The 18,808-nt window shown below is 36.5% G+C and overlaps 1 protein-coding gene across 5 annotated transcripts in view; it reads left to right on the forward strand.

Moving 5' to 3' along the window:
• The window catches only part of SPIRE1 (spire type actin nucleation factor 1), a 211,292-nt gene that overhangs the window by 139,914 nt on the left and 52,570 nt on the right, over positions 1-18,808 (forward strand). For all 5 annotated transcript variants that reach the window (XM_086682407.1, XM_086682411.1, XM_086682409.1 and 2 more), the window contains exon 6: positions 1,573-1,737. In XM_086682407.1, the coding sequence (XP_086538533.1) occupies positions 1,573-1,737 (165 nt within the window). The remainder of the gene's footprint in view (positions 1-1,572; positions 1,738-18,808) is intronic.

Consider the following 18,808-nt stretch of genomic DNA (forward strand, 5'->3'; position numbering starts at 1 on the left):
TCTTAAAGGAATGCGTATAAGAAAAACAGAGAAATTGGGACAAGAACATTCTCAAAAGAGCTATCTGAATATTTTAGGGATATTGTATTAGAATATCTTTAATGGCAGAATCTAAGGATCTGTGTTTTTTTTTTTAATTTTTTTTTTCAACGTTTATTTATTTTTGGGACAGAGAGAGACAGAGCATGAACGGGGGAGGGGCAGAGAGAGAGGGAGACACAGAATCGGAAACAGGCTCCAGGCTCTGAGCCATCAGCCCAGAGCCTGACGCGGGGCTCGAACTCACGGACCGCGAGATCGTGACCTGGCTGAAGTCGGACGCTTAACCGACTGTGCCACCCAGGCGCCCCTCTAAGGATCTGTTTAAAATAGGAATATTTTAGAAGGTGTTCTAATGGATATACCACAATATTAAGTACCTCAAATCTTATTTGGAATAAGAAATGGTATACATTTTTTAAAAAATCATAAATTCCATTTTTGAGAAATTTAATCAGTTATTTTATACAGATAATTCTTATGAAATATTTCACATGGTTTTTAATAAATATGTTTAAGTAATAAATATGAACTACTTATTAATTTTAACAAACCACAGTGTTTCAGTTAAATATCATATTGATTTACTTTTCACTGAAGTAGAGACTATGACACCTTAGCTTATAGGCAGGAAAATAAAAGGATTAACTTATAATAATAATATACATATTAAGTATGTCTTATATTATTGTAAGTACTTCATTTATATCTCATTTTCTTGAAGGGCTAGCAAATCAGTTTACCATTATTTGTTGATAAGAAGGCCAATATTATGTAATTTGTGCAAAGATAGTAAGAACATAAAAATTATGGCCATTTTCCACATAATATATGACCATCTCAGCAAGTTATGAAGTACCATTATCTTTTATTGGTGAGGAAGCCAGGGGTCAGAGAGGTGAAACAACTTGCTGGATGTCAGATAGCTAATAGGTGATTGTATCATTTAGCTGTGGTCACAGTAATGCCGCCTAACCAGCCACTACAGAATCACAGTCGCATAAAGTAGTACATTTATTTAGCTCATGAGCGTACAGATCAGTTATGTGTGTGTCATTCTTCTCCTGGACAATCATGCTAGTCCAGGCATAATGTTCTCATGGCAATAGAAGCACAAACCCATTATGCATTTGCTTTTGCAGACTTTGGTTACATCACATCCACTACTATTCCTTCCAGTGGCCAAGCAAATCATAAAGCCAAAACCAATGTTAGAGTGTGGGAAATATACTCTTCAGTGAGCAAAATCACATAACAGGGTGTAGACACAGGAGGCGTGAAGAACTGAGGCCATTAATACAGCCTTTCACAGTGAATGAGTTAGGGTTTATACCCAGGTGCCTCAGAACTTAGAGCTCGTTTCTCTACTGGCTTTTTACTTAGTATTATAAAATCTAGTTTTAAAAATCAGTTTTGTTTGGTCTACTCAATGTTTTGCAAGCCAAGCTCTTCATTTTTTCTGTATGACTGTAGCTACTTAGAGGGAACTAGTAAATTTATTCATGGACATCTCTCTACCCTTGATTCTTTTAGGCTCGATTCTGGGTACAGGTGATGAGGGATTTGCGGAATGGAGTAAAACTTAAGAAGGTCCAAGAGCGGCAGTACAACCCTTTGCCCATTGAATATCAGCTCACCCCGTATGAGATGCTAATGGATGACATTCGATCTAAAAGATACACTTTGCGAAAAGTAATGGTAAGTAACAAAGAAAACCATTAATAAACTCAAATGGTTATTCTGTAGTAATCTTATTTGTTGAAAATGTTCTCAGTGTTTTTTTTTTTTTAATTTTTTTTTTTTTAACGTTTATTTATTTTTGATACGGAGACAGAGTGCGAGCGGGGGAAGGGCAGAGAGAGAGGGAGACAGAATCTGAAGCAGGCTTCAGGCTCCGAGCTGGCAGCACAGAGCCCGATGCGGGGCTCAAACTCATGAACCGTGAGATCATGACCTGAGCTGAAGTCGGACGCTTAATTGTCTGAGCCACCCAGGTGCCCCTGTTCTCAGTATTTTAAAAATCATTTCTTCCCATAGAAGTAATACATAATTATTACAGAAAATTTGAAAAATACAGTAAGCTCAAAGAAGAAAAGTTGCAAATGTGTGATTTCACAGCCCCGAGAGGTGTTTTGCTAACATGCTTGTATTATAACCTTCTTTTTTCTATCCATTTTATTTAGACAAAATGGATTAATATTGAATACTTTGTTTTGTAACCAGTTATTTTCACTTAACATACATAGTATGAACATTTTTCCATGTCATTATGTGTTCAACATCATCACATCTAAATGACTACCTCCCTTCTAGCTTTATGGCTATACCAGAGTTTATTAAGTCGATCAACTTGTATTAAGTTGTGGCAGCCTATGTTGTGTATCCTTGCATATATAAATGTTTTTGAATAGCAATAGTGAAATCTTTGCGTTAGGTTCTTAGAATTGGAATCCTGACAGTACTACCTCTGAAATATGTCCTGAATATGACTGCCACTGTCTCTCAATCATACATTACAGTGACCTCTAAGTAGCCTTCCTATTTTCACTCTTGCCCCTCTTAGTCAATTTTTCCCAAAAACAGCCAGAGTAAGCCTCTTCAGGTAAAAATATGATGATACCATTTTCCTGCTCAGAACTTTCCATGGTTCTCCATCACACTTGGAACAAACGCCACATCCTTACCTTGGCCTGCAAAGCTCTACAGAGTCTGGTACAGCTTACCTTTCAGACGTCACCTCCTACCACCTTTCCTGGTTGATTTCTCCTCCTTAGCCATGCTGGTCTCTGCTGTCAAGTGCTCCTGCAGCAGAACCTTTGCTGCCCCTTTCCCTGGCACTCTCTTTTCCCACACATCTATGTAGCTTTCCTTAGCACATTTTAGGTCTCTGCTCAAATGTCCCCTGATTAGAGAAGCGTTTGCCCCCCTACCCACATGTGTCAGTAGCTCACAGTGTCATGTATTTTCAGATTCGCTATCTCTCTTACCACAGGAACTTAGTTCTTTCGCTGTTATATCCCCTAACTAGAGCATGTGCCTGACACACAGCCAGGTGCTAAATACTGTGCCCAACAAATAGTTGTGGAATGAATTAATGAATTGTAGATAGGAGATGAATTAAAAAATTATATCCCCATTTTTTAGAAAATTTAATCAGAGTTATTTTATGTGGAAGATTCTTACGAAGCACACCACTTAGTTTTAAAATAGATTTAAGTTGGGGTGCCTGGGTGGCGCAGTCGGTTAAGCGTCCGACTTCAGCCAGGTCACGATCTCGCGCTCCGTGAGTTCGAGCCCCGCGTCGGGCTCTGGGCTGATGGCTCAGAGCCTGGAGCCTGTTTCCAATTCTGTGTCTCCCTCTCTCTCTGCCCCTCCCCCGTTCATGCTCTGTCTCTCTCTGTCCCAAAAATAAATAAATGTTGAAAAAAAAAATAATAAAAATAAAATAAAATAAAATAGATTTAAGTAAGGGCACCTGGCTGGCTCAGTCGAAAGAGCATGCAACTTTTTTTTTAATTTATTTATTACTTATTTTGAGAATGAGGGGGAGGGCAAAGAGAGGAAAGAGAGAATCCCAAGCAGGTTCTGCACTGCCATTGTGGAGCCCAATGCGGAGCTTGAACCCACGAACCCATGAGATCATGACCTGAGCCAAAGTCAAGATTCAGATGCTCAGCTGTGTGAGCCAACCAGGCGCCCCCAAGAGCATGCGACTCTTGATCTCTGGGTTCAAGCCCCACATTGGGTGTAGAGATTACATAGATAGATAGATAGATAGATAGATAGATAGATAGATAGACTCTAAAAAAAACATTTAGGTAGCTGTTTGAGCTCTTTGTTAATTAATTTTAATAAGCTGCAATATTGCAGCTATATTATGTTGATTTACTTCTTAGTAAATCTGATTTCTTTTAGGAATGAGGCAACTGAAGTTTAAAGGTGCTCTTCAGACAACTAGTTATAAGGCAAAGCCTATCTTCGTCCCCATTCTGTCAGAACCTGTGCTGTGTGCTACACACGTGTGGCCAAATTGCCCTTTAGTTATATCATGATGATTACTATTTACAACACAGTAGTTTTGCCCATTTCTTCATATCCTTGACTAAAGTGGGTATCATTTGGGGTTGACAAATTTGACTGGGAGAAAATACTTTTATTTTTAAAATCTATATTTCTCTGAGGGCGCCTGTGTGGCTCAGTCAGTTAAGCATCCGACTTCAGCTCAAGTCATGATCTCATGGTTTGCTCAAGTCATGAGCTCATGGTTCGTGAGCTCGAGGCCAATGTCGGGCTTTGCGCTCAGAGCCTGGAGCCTGCTACGGATTCTGTTTATCTGTCTCTCTCTGCCCCTCCCTCACTTGTACTCTGTCTTTCTCACAAAAATAAATGAACATAAAAAATTTTTTTAAATCTATATTTCTTTGGTTACAAGTACATTTAAACATTTTAAAATATATACCAGTTGTCTATTTCTTAATTTTATTTTAATTTAACAATTATTTACTAGGCACTTCTCATGTTCCAGGCACTATTTTAGAATCTGGAAAAAGGATGTAATATAGTCCTTGTTCTCAGGAAGTTTAAAGTATGGTGGGAGCCACAGGTAATTAGGCAATACAGTGTGATAAGCTCAATATAAGAGGCTATATGCCAAAAAAAAAAAAAAAAAATGTACAAAGACCAAGAAGTGATGGGATTTGACATAAGAAAACTACAAAAATTCTCCATAATTGGAGTATAGAATGGAATGTAGAATCGTGAGGGCTAGAGTTGGCAAGGAGGGTGGGGAACAGCGGACATACTGGAGTTCTCAGGGACAGGGCAGAGGTAAGAGGAGAGATCAGCTTTGGGACGGATCCCAGGGAGCCTCAGCATGTAAGAGATTAGAACAGAGGAAGGTGGTAAACAGATTGAAAAGGTGTAGCTAGAGAAGAAACATAGGAAAAATGGGGTCACAGCTGCAAAAGGGAGGTAGCATTTCTGGAGGCAGAATGCTGCTGGCAGGTCAGACCATTTAAGCTTTGAGAAATATTTAACAAATTTAGCAACATGGACATGATTTGTAAACTTTATTAAGTAAAGGAATAGAAAGAAACCAGATTGTAGGTTGGAAATGAGGAAGCAGAAACAGTCTGAGTGTGCCTTTTTAAAGAAGTTTTTAAAAAGAGATCTAAGGGTAGCTAGCATCTGGAAGGCACATTGGGGCTAAAGAAAGTTTTGTTTGGTAATAATGCTTGGGAAAGGCTGTAGGTTGTAGGGAAGGGGAAAGTAGAGCATTAGAAGCTAGGGGTGGAGTTTGTCGGGTTGCAGGGTCTGAAAGAAGGTGGGGAGAGTCAGAGGAGGAGTCTGCTTTGTTTCCTTCCTTGTGTGTGGGACCTCCCATCTCCCCATCCCCAACCCTGTCTTGGGGACAACCACTGCACTCTCTTCTTTGCCTTCTGTCATGCCCTAAACACAAACATTCCTCAAGATTTGGCTCCTATAGAGTTCTTTCATGGTCCACATTTTCTCCCTTAAAACTTAAAATTTTCGTTATCACCTATACTTCAGTATCTGTGTGACTGCAGTTCTCAACTGTCTTAAATAGTCTCTGCTGCCTTGAGTACTTTATATATTTCACACTTTCTTGGGCACCTCTTCCAGGATTTCTTAAACCAAGTATATCCAAGACTGGTCTCAATATTCTGTGTCCCCACATTTGCTCTTCTTTTTGTGTTCATGTAAGATCATCATTCTTCAGCTCACCTGGGCTAACATCTTTTACTATCAGTTTGAGATCTTTTCTTTGTTGCTGTCTTTTAAAAAGACTTTTACGTACAGAGAAAGACATATACCATATGTTTTCACTCTTATGTGGATCCTGAGAAACTTAACAGAAGACCATGGGGGAGGGGAAGGAAGAAAAAAAAAGTTAGAGAGGGAGGGAGCCAAACCATAAGAGACTTTTAAAAACTGAGAATAAACTGAGGGTTGATGGGAGATGGGAGGGAGGTGAAAGTGGGTGATGGGCATTGAGGAGGGCACCTGTTGGGATGAGCACTGGGCGTTGTATGGAAACCAATTTGACAATAAATTTCATATTAAAAAATAATAATAAAATGACTTTTAGTCAGTCAAATGCTTTACAATAACTAAAATGATTTACTTCACATTTTTTAGGAAAATAGACTTTTCCTGAATATAAAAGTAATTATCACAATTTTTAAAACTTCATCAGTGCAAATACAAAAAAATTATAAACTGGAAATCTCTGCAGTCGTAAAATGCAGAGATGACCACTGTTAATACCTTTTTCTATAAATTTACACACCTTTTTCTCTCCTTACATCCAGTTAATTGTTAGAATTCTTAATTGTAAGAATTAGAATTCTTAATTCTTTCTATAGTATCTTTTGCATCACCTTCCTGCCTCTGTTCCAGTCCCCTCCGACCCTCCAGTACTTGATACTGCTACTGGATTAACCTTTCTAAGGCCTAGCTTTGGTAGTATTATTCTATTTCTTGTCAACTTTTTGTGTCCTTCCACTGTCACATCATAACCCTAAACTCCACGTGCGTGTGTGTGTGTCTGTGAAATTTTGTCACATTTGTAGATTTATGTAACTACCATCACCAGATACAGAACTGTTCCAACACCACAGGACTCCTGTGTGGAGTCCTTAAGTTTGTTGCTTCAATTATATTATATAAATGGAATAGTACAGACTATAACCTTTTGAGATTGGCTTTTTTTACTCAGCACTCATTCCTTGAGATCTGTCCCAGTTGTCATGCCTATCAATCATTCACTCTTTTTTATTGCTGAGTGGTATCCCATCATATGAACATACCATAGTTTGCTTAACCATTCACCTATTAAAAGGTATATGGGCTGTGTCTGATTTGGAGATACTAAGAATAAAGCTGCTATCATCAATTGTGTACAGGTTTTTATATAGGCACAAGTTTCCATTTTTCTGGGATAAATGTCCATGGTGTAACTGTTTGGGTCATATTGTAAGGGCATATTTAGTTCTATGAAAAATAGTCAAACAGTTTTCCAGAATGGGTGTATTTCCATACATTTTACAAAGAATTAATTTTATTTAAAATTTAATTAATTAAAGTTTTATTTAGGGTTTTATGCCACATACTGGTGATTTAAAGATGAATGTATGGTTCCATTCTCACAGTATGGTAAGAGAGACCAATATACAATAAGTGAAAGGTTGAGGGTAAGATATAGAAGAGACAGCCAGCTCTTTCTGAACATGTTAAGGGAGGCTCCAAGGAAAGGTTATTCTGGGCTTGGAATTGGAAGAATGAATAATATTTGACCAAATAGACATTGATGTTACCCTAACGGGACAGCTGAGTTTTCAAAAGGTCATGGAATCACACAAGTAGACATGATAGGACGCTGGAAAATATGTTCAGGTCCAGGTGATGAGCAAAAAGCAGCTGTGTTGTTCCTGAAGAGAAGCCTGGGTTCTTCGCTAATGCTGTAAAACTGAGAAAGGTACATCTGCCCATCTCTGGCAATGTTGTGCACATTCTCCTTGAAGGGTTATGTGTGACTGCTGGGTGTGCTCCTTCCATAGCCAGCTGCACCTGCAGGAGTCTGACTCATCACAGCCGAGCACTTGCACTGCTGTGAAAACACAGCAGAACTTATAGCTTAGCAGACAAATCAAATGCCATTAAATACACTGCAGAAAGCATCTCAGGGACATCACTGCCTCATGAAGATAGAGTTCCAATTTATGGGCAGCAACAAGGAGCATTCTGTGAGATGAAATGGTTGGAACAGGTACGGTATGCTTTAGAAGGATAAGAGGCCATCAGTAAGTGTGTATGCATCAGTCAGGTCTTCAGTATTTAACAGATTATAATTAAACCCAGCTGCAATACACCATGCTTTCGCATACATTTTCCACAAAACACATTTGTCTTTTTTCTATGTACATGGTCATTGTAGAAAAAATTTTTAGGAGACATAAATAAAAGCAAAAATTTCCTGAAAATCTTCCATCTGTACCGTTCAGCATCTTGAAGAACCTCTCCTTCCAAACTCTTCTATATTCATGGATGGATGATTGTTTATACAAAGAGAATCATGTACTGTTTTTTAGCCCTTTTCATTCTGTAATTCCTGTGAGGAATGAATGTCCGACAGTCTCTCTTTTTTAAATGACTTCACAGTATTTTCTAGTATATGTGCACTGTGAATTATTTACCCAAGCCTCCATTAATAGACCTTTAGATTGTTTCCAGTTTTCGTTGTTTTAATTAGTACTATGATGAATATCCTCAAACATCTCATCTAATTATCTCCTTGGTTTAAATTTCTGTTGGTGAGATGGATAGGTCAAGGATTGTGCACATTTAAAATTTTAATACATTTTGCCAAACTTACACCAGTTTACACTTTTACAAACATTGCAAGATAATTTTTGTTGCTAATATTGGACAATGCTGTCTTTTTCAAAAATTTCTACTTATTTGAACTATATCCTCTCTGAGTGGGAGTACTCAACATTAATCTCAGGTGATTTTCAAAATCTCTTATCCTGAAGGAATTATTTAGAAATTCATATTATTGATTAAAATAAGTAAATGTTGATACTGCTTAATAAATTATTAACATTTCTATTTGATCTATAACTAATGTCTTACCTGTCACCCACAATATAACTAAATCAATCTATTTTTATCAGAGAAAATAATTGTGCTAAATAGTAGTTAAACTTGTCTGATACTAAGAATTACATAGGATAGATTCCTCTTGTAAATGCTGATTTCACAGGTTTCAGCTGGGTTATAATATGTTTTAAGACATATAACATTGGGTAAGGCTCAAGATCATGTATTTGGGAAATAATGGGATGTAATAGACATAACTGTGCATCCAGGTTTGGAAGGTATTATTCTTTTGTGGTAAATGAAAGGCTTTTAAAGAGTCTGGTTGTTTGTTTTTGGTTTTTTTTCTCCTCTCTTTCACTCACTCATTCATTCATTTAAGGTATTTAAAGTGGATATATAGCTCAGTGGCATTTAGTACATCCACAGTTTTGTGCATCCTCCACCTCTGTCTCATTCGAAAATAATTTCACCTCAGAGGAAACCCTGTACCCATGAAGCAGTCACTCCTAATCTCCCCTGCCCTGATTCTGGATATTTCATATATTCTGGATATTTCATATAAATGGAATCAAATAATATGTGACCTTTTGTGTCTGGCTTCTTTCATTTAGAATAATGCTTTCTAGGTTCATCCACATTGTAGCATGTAAGAGTACTTTATTCTTTTTTATGGTAGAATAACATTCCATTGTGTGCATATACCATATTTTGTTTATCCATTCATCATGTGATGGACATTTGGGTTCTTTCCACCTTTTCACTATTGTGAATAGTGCTGCTGTGATCAGTCATGTACAAGTTTTGTTTGAATACTTGTTTTCAGTCCTTTTGGGTAAATGCCTAAGAGTGAAATGGCTGGATCATGATAATTCTAAGCTTAACTTACTGTGGAGCCACCAAACTGCTTTCTGTACCACTTGCACCATTTTATGTTCCCACCAGCAGTGTATGAGAGTTTCAGTTTCTCCACATTCTTGCCAACATTTGTTACTGTCCATTTTTGTTTTTAATTATGCCTACCATAGTAAGTATGAGGTGAAATCTCACTGTCATTTTGATTTGCATTTCCCTAATGACTAATGATGTTTTATGTTTTCATGTGCTTGTGGGCCTTTTGTATATCTTCTTTGGAGAAAAGTCAATGCAGATCCTGTGCCTAATTTTTAATTGTGTTGTTTGTATTTTTATTGTTGAATGATAAAAATTCTTTATATACTCTGGATACTAGACTCTTGACAGACGATTTGCAAATATTTTCTCCCATTCTGTAGTTTGTCTTTTTACTCTCTTAATAGTGTATTTTGAAGCAGAAAAGGTTTTAATTTTGCCAAAATTCAATTTATCTATTCTTTCTCTCCTATTGCTCAGGCTTTTGGTGTCATTTCTAAAAATATATTGTCAAATCTAAGGCTATAAAGATTTAACCCTGTTTTCTTCTAAGACTTTTATACTTTTAGCTCTTATATGTAGGTCTTCAGTCTATTTTAAGTTAATTTTTTGCATATAGTGTGAAGTAAAGGTCAGACATCATTCTTTTGCATTTTGATACCCATTTGTCTTAGCATCATTTGTTGAGACTTTTCTTACCTCCATTTAATGGTCTTGGGACTTTTGTCATAAATCAGTTGAATGTATGAGTTTATTTCTGAACTCTGAATTCTGTTTCATTGATGTATGATGACTGTCCTATGTTTATCCCACACTGTGGGATGATTACAGTACATATAGTTAATTATTATAGCTCTGTGATAAGCTTGGAAATCTGAAAGTGAGTCCTTCAACTTTGTTTTTCTTTTTCAAGATTGTTTTGGTAATTCAGAATTCTTTGAGATTCCATGTGAATTTTAAAATAGGCTTTTCTATTTCTGCAAAAAAATACATTGAGAATTTGATAGAGATTATATTGAATCTCTAGATCACTTTTGGTTATATTGTCATCTTAACAATATTAAGTCTTCCAATCCATAAACATGGGATGTCTTTCCATTTATTTAGGTCTTCTTTTATTTCTTTCAGCAGTGTTTGATGGTTTTCAGGATATAAGCCTTACACCTCATTGGTTAAATTTGTTCCTAAATATTTTATTGTTTTCAATGTCATTGTGAATGGGATTGTTTTCTTAATTTTTTCTGGATCATTCATTGCTAATGTATATGCATTATACATACATATACATATTATATGTACGTACACAACTGATTTTTATATGTTTCTCTTATATTCTGCAATTTTGCCAAGTTTATTAACACTAATAATTTTTCGATGGATTTTTAGGATATTTTATTTTATATACATGATCATGTAATCTGTGAAGAGAGATACTTTCACTTGTTCCTTACCCCTCTGGATGCCTTTTAATTATCCTGGCTAGAAACATCAGTTGTTGAATGGAATTAGCAAAAGCAGGCATCCATATCTTCTTTCTGATGTTAAGGGGAAGGCATTCAGTTTTTCATCATTGAGTATAATATTAGCTATGGATTTTCACAAATGACTTAAAAAAATTTTTTTAAATGTTTACTTAAACAATTTTTTTTAAATGTTATGAGAGACAGAGGCAGAGCATGAGTGGGGGAGGGGCAGAGAGAGAGAGACGGGGAGACACAGAATCTGAAACAGGCTACAGGCTTTGAGCTGTCACCACAGAGCCTGATACAGGGCTCGAAATCTGGAACAGCAAGATCATAACCTGAGCTAAAGTCAGACACTCAGCCACCTGAGCCACCCAGGCTCCCCTTCACAAATGACTTTTATCATGCTGAGGAAGTTTCCTTCCATTCCAAGTTTGTTGAGTATTTTTATCATGTGTTGTTGGTATTAGGCTAAATCATTTTTCTGTATTAATTAAGACAATCATGTGGGTTCTTTTGATTCATTCCATTAACATGGGTGGTGTATTACCTGGTGTATTTTTATGCATTGAACCATCCTTGCATTTATGGGACAAATCCCAGTTGGTCATGATGTACAATACTTTTAGTATGCTGCTAGAGTCAGCTTACTATTTGGTTGGGAGTTTTGCATCCGTATTTAGAAGGGATTTAATACATAGTATTCTTGTGATGCCCATGTCTGGCTTGGTATCAGGGTAGTGTTGGCCTCAGAATAACTAAGGAAGTGTTACCTCCTTTTCTAATGTTTGGAACAATTTGAGAAGGATTGGGGTTAATTCTTTTTTAAATGTTTGAGTAGACTTCACCAGTGGAGTCTTCTGGTCGTGGGCTCTTCTTTCTTGGGAGATTTTTCATTCCTTACTCAATCTCTTTACCTGTTAGAAGTCTGTTCAGATTTTCTTTCTCTTTCTCTCTTCCTCCCTCCCTCACATTCTTCCTTTTTAATCAGTTTTGTTAGTTTGTGTCTTTCTAGATATTTGTCCATCTCATCTAGATTATCTTATTTGTTAATGTAAAATTATCATACTATTCTTTTGTAATGCTTTGTATTTCTGTAACATCTGTAGTAATGTCCCTACTTTGATTTCATTTCTGATATTTGTATTTTGAATCCTGTCTCTTTTTTTATTGGTCAGTCTGTTGATTAATTTTGTTGATCTTTGAATGAATGAAACAACTTTTGGCTTTGTTAATTTTGTCTGTTTTTCTTTCTTGGTTTATTTCTTCTCTAATCTTTATCATTTCTTTCCTTATGCAAGCTTGTTTGTTTCTTAGACCCTTAAAATGTAAAGTCAGGTTATTGATTTGAATTATTTCTTCTTCCTTCTTTCTTAATATAGGTCTTTACAACTATGAATTTCCCTCTGAGCACTGTATTTCATAAATTTTTGTATATTGTGTTTTCATTTTCATTAATTTCAAGGTATTTTATTATTCTACTGATAATTTCTTCTTTGACTCATAATTTCTCCTGGTTGTTAGCAGTGTGTTTTTTAAATTTCACATATTTGTGCTCGCTTCGGCAGCACATATATTAAATTTCACATATTTGTGAATGTTTTCAGCTTTCCTTCTGCCAGTGGTTTCTTTCATTTCTTTGTGATTAGAAAAGATGCTTTTATAATTTCAGTCTTTTTAAATGTGTTGAGAGTTGTTTTGAGGTCTAACATGGAGAATGTTCTTTGTGCATTTAAGAAAAAGCAGACTGTTGGGTAGAATGTTCTATATTATTAGTTGGTTTGTTTAGTTGGAAATTAGTGTTGTTCAGGTTCTCTCTTTCCTTACTGACCTCTCTAGTTCTACCCATTATTGAAGTCTCCAGCTATTATTATAGAACTATTTCTATTTTTAATTCATATATTTAGGTGCGTTTATATTTATAATATATTTTCTTGATTTATTGGCCCTTTTATCAATATATGATGTCTCTCTTTGTCTTTTGTGACAGTTTTTGTCTGAAAGTCTATTTTGTCTGATATTAATAAAACCACCCAATCTCTCCCTTGATTACTATTTGCATGGAATATCTTTTTTCATGCTTTCACTTTCAACTTATACATGTCTTTGGATCTTATTTGAGTCTTGTAGACAGCACAAAATTAGATCATGTTTTCTTTGTCCACTCTGTTGATTTCTTCAGTTGGAGAATTGATTCATTTTATACTGCAGATAATTATTGATAAGGAAGAAATTATTTGTCTTTTGACATTTATTTTCTTTATGTTTTAAATCTCATTTGTCCTATAATTTCTTCATTGCCACCTTTTTTTGTGATTATTTTTTTCCTATATACCATTTTGATTCTCTTCTCATTTTTTTCTGTGTTTTTTCTTTTTTTCTTGGTAGTTCCCTAGAGATTGTAATTGATATCTTACCTTTATAGCAATCAAGTTTGAGGTAATACCAGCTTAGTTTTAATAATGTATAAAAACTCTTCTCCTTTATAGCTCATTCCCCCCCTTATGTTGTTATTGTCATAAATTATGTCTAATTTATACATTTTGTGTCTATTGACATAGATTTATGATTGTTGTTTTATATTTGTCTTTAAATTTTTTTTAATGTTTATTTTTGAGAGAGAGAGAGACACACACAGAGTGTGAGTGGAGCAGGGTCAGAAAGAGAGGGAGACACAGAATCCAAAGCAGGCTCCAGGCTCTGAGCTGTCAGCACAGAGCCCAACACAGGGCTCAAACCCACAAACTGTGAGATCATGACCTGAGCCAAAGTCAGATGCTTAACCAACTGAACCACTCAAGTGCCCCATTTGCTTTATCCATTCATCTGTCAGTGGACACTTAGGTTGTTTCCATGTCTTGGTATTATAAACAATGCTGCAGTGAACACAGAGTATAGATACCTTTTCAAGTTAGTGTTTCATTTCCTTCAGATAAATACCCAGAAATGGAATTTCTAGATCATATGATATTTCTATTTTTAATTTTTTTGAGGAACCTCCACACTGTTTTCCATAGTGTCTGCACCAATTTATATTCCCACCAACAGTGCATAAGTGTTCCCTTTTCTCCACATTCTTACCAACAGTTATGTCTTATCTTTTTGATAATCGCCATTCTGACAAATATGAGGTGATAATATAGATTTACCATTTTTTAGTATTATATAAAAAGCTATATTAATTTCCTCAGTGTAAATTCTAGCCATGGAATTATTGGATCAGTGAATATACACATCTTTAAGGCCTTTGGTGAATACTGTCAACTTGTCTAAAACCCTCATAAACCTCTTTGTGATTAGAAATTTGGAGATATATTTGAAATCCTAATGATGAAATTGTAGCTTCTCATGTTTCTGAGGAAAACTATCTTACCCTTTCTTTCAAGTATGTGTGTTAGAGGTGCAGGGAGTATGTGGCAGGCCACATGTTTTATGAAACTCTAGTAATATTATGTAACTGTTAAAACATAAACTGGATTTCTGCTGCTTTAAATAAATATTGATACACAAATATAATTGATTTATAAGAATATTTTGCATTTCCAAAACATTGCTAAAGAGGAGGTTGTAGTGGGTGACAACAGAAACAATTTTTAGTACGATTTAATATAATTTTTTAAGTTTACTTACTGTATTTATTTTGAAAGAGAGGGAATGCAAATGCACATGGTGGGAGGAAGGGCAGAGAGAAGGGGAGACAGAGAATTCCAAGCAGGCTCCGCACACTGTCAGCACAGAGCCCAGTATGGGGCTCAACCACACAAACGATGAGATCGTGACCTGAGCTGAAATCAAGAGTCAGACACCTAACTGGCTGAGCCACCTAGGTGCTGCTAGTCTTTCTTACTGATTTCTAACTGCTCTTTATATATAGGGGGATTTGCATCAGTGTTGAAGATACTTGTTTTTCTTTTTTTTATTTTATTTTAATGTTTATTTTTTTTAGAGAGAGAAAGAGCACAAGCAAGGGAGTACAAGAGAGGGAGGGAGACACAGAATCTGAAGCAGGCTCCAGGCTGTGAGCTGTCAGCACAGACCCCTGTGTGGGGCTCAAACCCATAAATCACGAGATCATGACCTGAGCTGAGGTCAGATGCTTAACTGACTGAGCCACCCAGGCGCCCCAATACTTTTTTACAATGTTTTTCTTTAATAAAAGGAAATATTTTTGAAATTGCTAAAAGGCCAATATCCAAAACATATGAGGAACTCATACAACTCAATAGCAATAGAATAAATAATATAAATAAAAAAATTTTAAGTGCAAATGACCTAAATAAACATTTTTCTGAAGAAGATATATAAATTACTAACAGGTTTATGAAAAGATACTCAAAACCACTAGTCATCGGGGAAATGAAAGTCAAAACCATGGTGATATGTCACTTCATACCTGTTAGGATAGCTGTTATTAAAAAGCAAAACATACCAAGTGTTGGTGAGGATATGGAGAAAAGGGAACTTTGTGCACTGGTGGTAGAATGTAAATTGGTAAAGCCATATGGAAAAAAGTATGGCAGTTCCTGAAAGAATTAAAAATAGAACTACCACATGGCACAAAACAGACACTCAGATCAGTGGAACAGAATAGAGAACCCAGAAATGGACCCATAAACATATGGCCAACTAATCTTTGACAAAGCAGGAAAGAATATCCAGTGGAATAAAGACTGTCCCTTCAGCAAGTGGTGCTGGGAAAATTGGACAGCAACATGCAGAAGAATGAACCTGGACCACTTTCTTACACCATACACAAAAATAAACTCAAATGGACGAAAGACCTAAATGTAAGACAGGAAGCCATCAAAATCTTCGAGTAGAAAGCAGGCAAAAATCTCTTTGACCTTGGCCACAGCAACTTCTTAACTCAACACGTCTCCAGAGGCAAGGGAAACAAAAGCAAAAATGAACTATTGGGACCTCATCAAAATTAAAAGCTTCTGCGCAACGAAGGAAACAGTCAGCAAACCTAAAAGGCAACCGACAGAATGGGAGACGATATTTGCAAATGACATCAGATAAAGGGTTAGTATCCAAAATCTATAAAGAACTTATCAAACTCAACACCCAAAAAACAAATAATCCAGTGAAGAAATGGGCAAAAGACATGAATAGACACTTCTCCAAAGAAGACATCCAGATAGATGGCAACCGACACATGAAAAAATGCTCATCACTCATCATCAGGGAAATACGAATTAAAAACCACAATGAGATACCACCTCATACTAGTCAGAATGGCTAACACTAACAACTCAGGCAACAACAGGTGTTGGCTAGGATGCAGAGGAAGAGAGGATCTCTTTTGCACTGCTGGTGGGAATGCAAACTGGTGCAGCCACTCTAGAAAGCAGTGTGGAGCTTCCTCAAAAAATTAAAAACAGAACTACCCTATGACTCAGCAATTGCACTACTAGATATTTATCCAAGGGATACAGGTATGCTGTTTCAAAGGGACACATGCATGCCAATGTTTATAGCAGCACTGTCAACAATAGCCAAAGTATGGAAAGAGCCCAAATGTCCATTGATGGATGAACGGATAAAGAAGATGTGGTATATATATATACAATGGAGTAGTACTCGGCAATCAAAAAGAATGATATCTTGCCATTTGCAACTACGTGGATGGAGGTAGAGGGTATTATGCCAAGTGAAATTAGTCAGAGAAAGACAAATATCATATCAAAGACATCAGGCTCTGTGCTGACTTCACTCATATAAGGACTTTAAGACACAGAATAGATGAACAAAGGGAAGGGAAGCAAAAGTAATATAAAAACAGGGAGGCGGACAAAACAGACTCTTAAATATAGAGAACAGACAGAGGGTTACTGGAGGGGTTGTGGGAGAGCAGGGATGGGCTAAATGGATAAGGGGCATTAAGGAATCTACTCCTGAAATCATTGTTGCACTATATGCTAACTAACTTGGATGTAAATTAAATAAATAAATAAATAAATAAATAAACAAACAAACAAACAAATATAGTACAAAAAAAATAGAACTACCACATCATCCAGCAATCCCACTTCTGCATATATTTCCAAAGGAAATCAAATCAGGATCTCAAGATATCTGCACTCCCATGTTTATTGCAGCATTATTCATAATAGCCAAGTTATGGAAACAGCCTAAATGTCTGTCAACAGATGAATGGATAGTGTATACATATACAATGGAATAGTAATTCAGTCGCAATACAGAAGGAAATCCTGCCATTTGCAAAAAAAAATTGATGACCTTGGAGGACATTATGCTAGGTGAAATAACCTGGGCACAGAAAGACAAATACTGTATATGATCTCATTTGTATGATGAAGCTGAGAGTAGAAGAGTAGGTTGCCAGGGCTCAGTGATGGGGGAACTGGAGAGATGTTGGTTAAATGTTGGTCATAGGTCATATGTTTCAGTCATTAGATGAGTAAGTTTTGGGGACTCAGCACTGTGGCTATCATTACTAATACTCTATTGTGTGCTGAAATATGCTGAGACTACGCATCTTACATGTTCTCATCACACAAAAAATCAGTAACTATGGGAGGTGGTGGATGTGTTAATTAGCTTGGTTGTGGTCATCAGTCACAATGTATACACACATATCAGATAATCACACTGTTTACTTTAGATATGTATAATTTTTACTTGTCCGTTCAACCTCCAAGCTGAGGGGAAAAAGCAGTTTGGTTGGGGGCCCAAAATTAATCCATAAACTATAGATTGGCTTTGTACATTTTTAGTTGGAATCTTACGTCATTGTTAGTGGTTCTGTTTGCTTAAGACAGAAATAGAAAATAATGTTTTTTCAAAGACCAAGTTATTTAAGCTTTTTGTTTGTTGAGGGCTCTGTGAGCTTCGTAATGACAGGTAGTTTTATGTGTTTTTTATGATAATTATCAGTGATGCCTCTGTTTGCCATTCAGTGTATCTGGGTATAAATGATACATTTTTTGGACTTGTAGATTGTGGGTAGGAAGTGAAGAGAAATGGATAGATGTTTCTACTTCATGGTAGCCATTGTTGTTTTCCTTTCCGTGTCTTTCTCTGTCTGGTTGAATCTGTGCAAATTGCTTAAGTAAGTATATACTGAGTCCCTATGCAAGGAACTGGGCAGATGGAGGTTCCAGTATGATTAAGTTCATGTGGGGAGCTTTCAAGTTTTCATTCTAAAAGACTAAAATTTGGGGTGCCAGTGTGGCTAACTTAAACATCCAACTTCAGCTCAGGTCATGATCTCACAGTTTGCAAGTTTGAGCCCTTTGTGGGGCTCTAGGCTGACAGCTTGGAGCCTGGAGCCTGCTTCAGATTCTGTCTCCCTCTCTCTGCCCCTTCCCTGCTCATACTCTGTCTCTCTCAAAAATAAAATAAAAATAAACATTAAAAAAATAAATAAAAGACTAAAAGTGTGAATAGTTCCTTATTTTATATAAATGTACCTGGTAAATGAGAGTAGAAATTCAACTACTCATACTTAATCTTCAAAAACTCGATCTTAAAAATTTTTATTCTAATGAGTAGATGCCAGTTTCTAATTTCTTTAAGAAATATTTTTGGGTTTTTTTGTTGTTTTTTTTTATTTTTTTTAATGTTTTATTTATTTTGGAGAGAGAGAGAGAGAGACAGAGCATGAGCAGAGGAGGGTCAGAGAGAGAGGGAGACACAGAATCCGAAGCAGGCTCCAGGCTCTGAGCGGTCAGCACAGAGCCCGACGTGGGGCTCGAACTCACAGACCGCGAGATCATGACCTGAGCCAAAGTCGGACGCTCAACTGACTGAGCCACCGAGGCGCCCCATTA

Source organism: Puma concolor, chromosome D3, assembly GCF_028749965.1.
Source record: "Puma concolor isolate L17-30 chromosome D3, mPumCon1.1.hap2, whole genome shotgun sequence".
Lineage (NCBI taxonomy): Eukaryota > Metazoa > Chordata > Mammalia > Carnivora > Felidae > Puma > Puma concolor.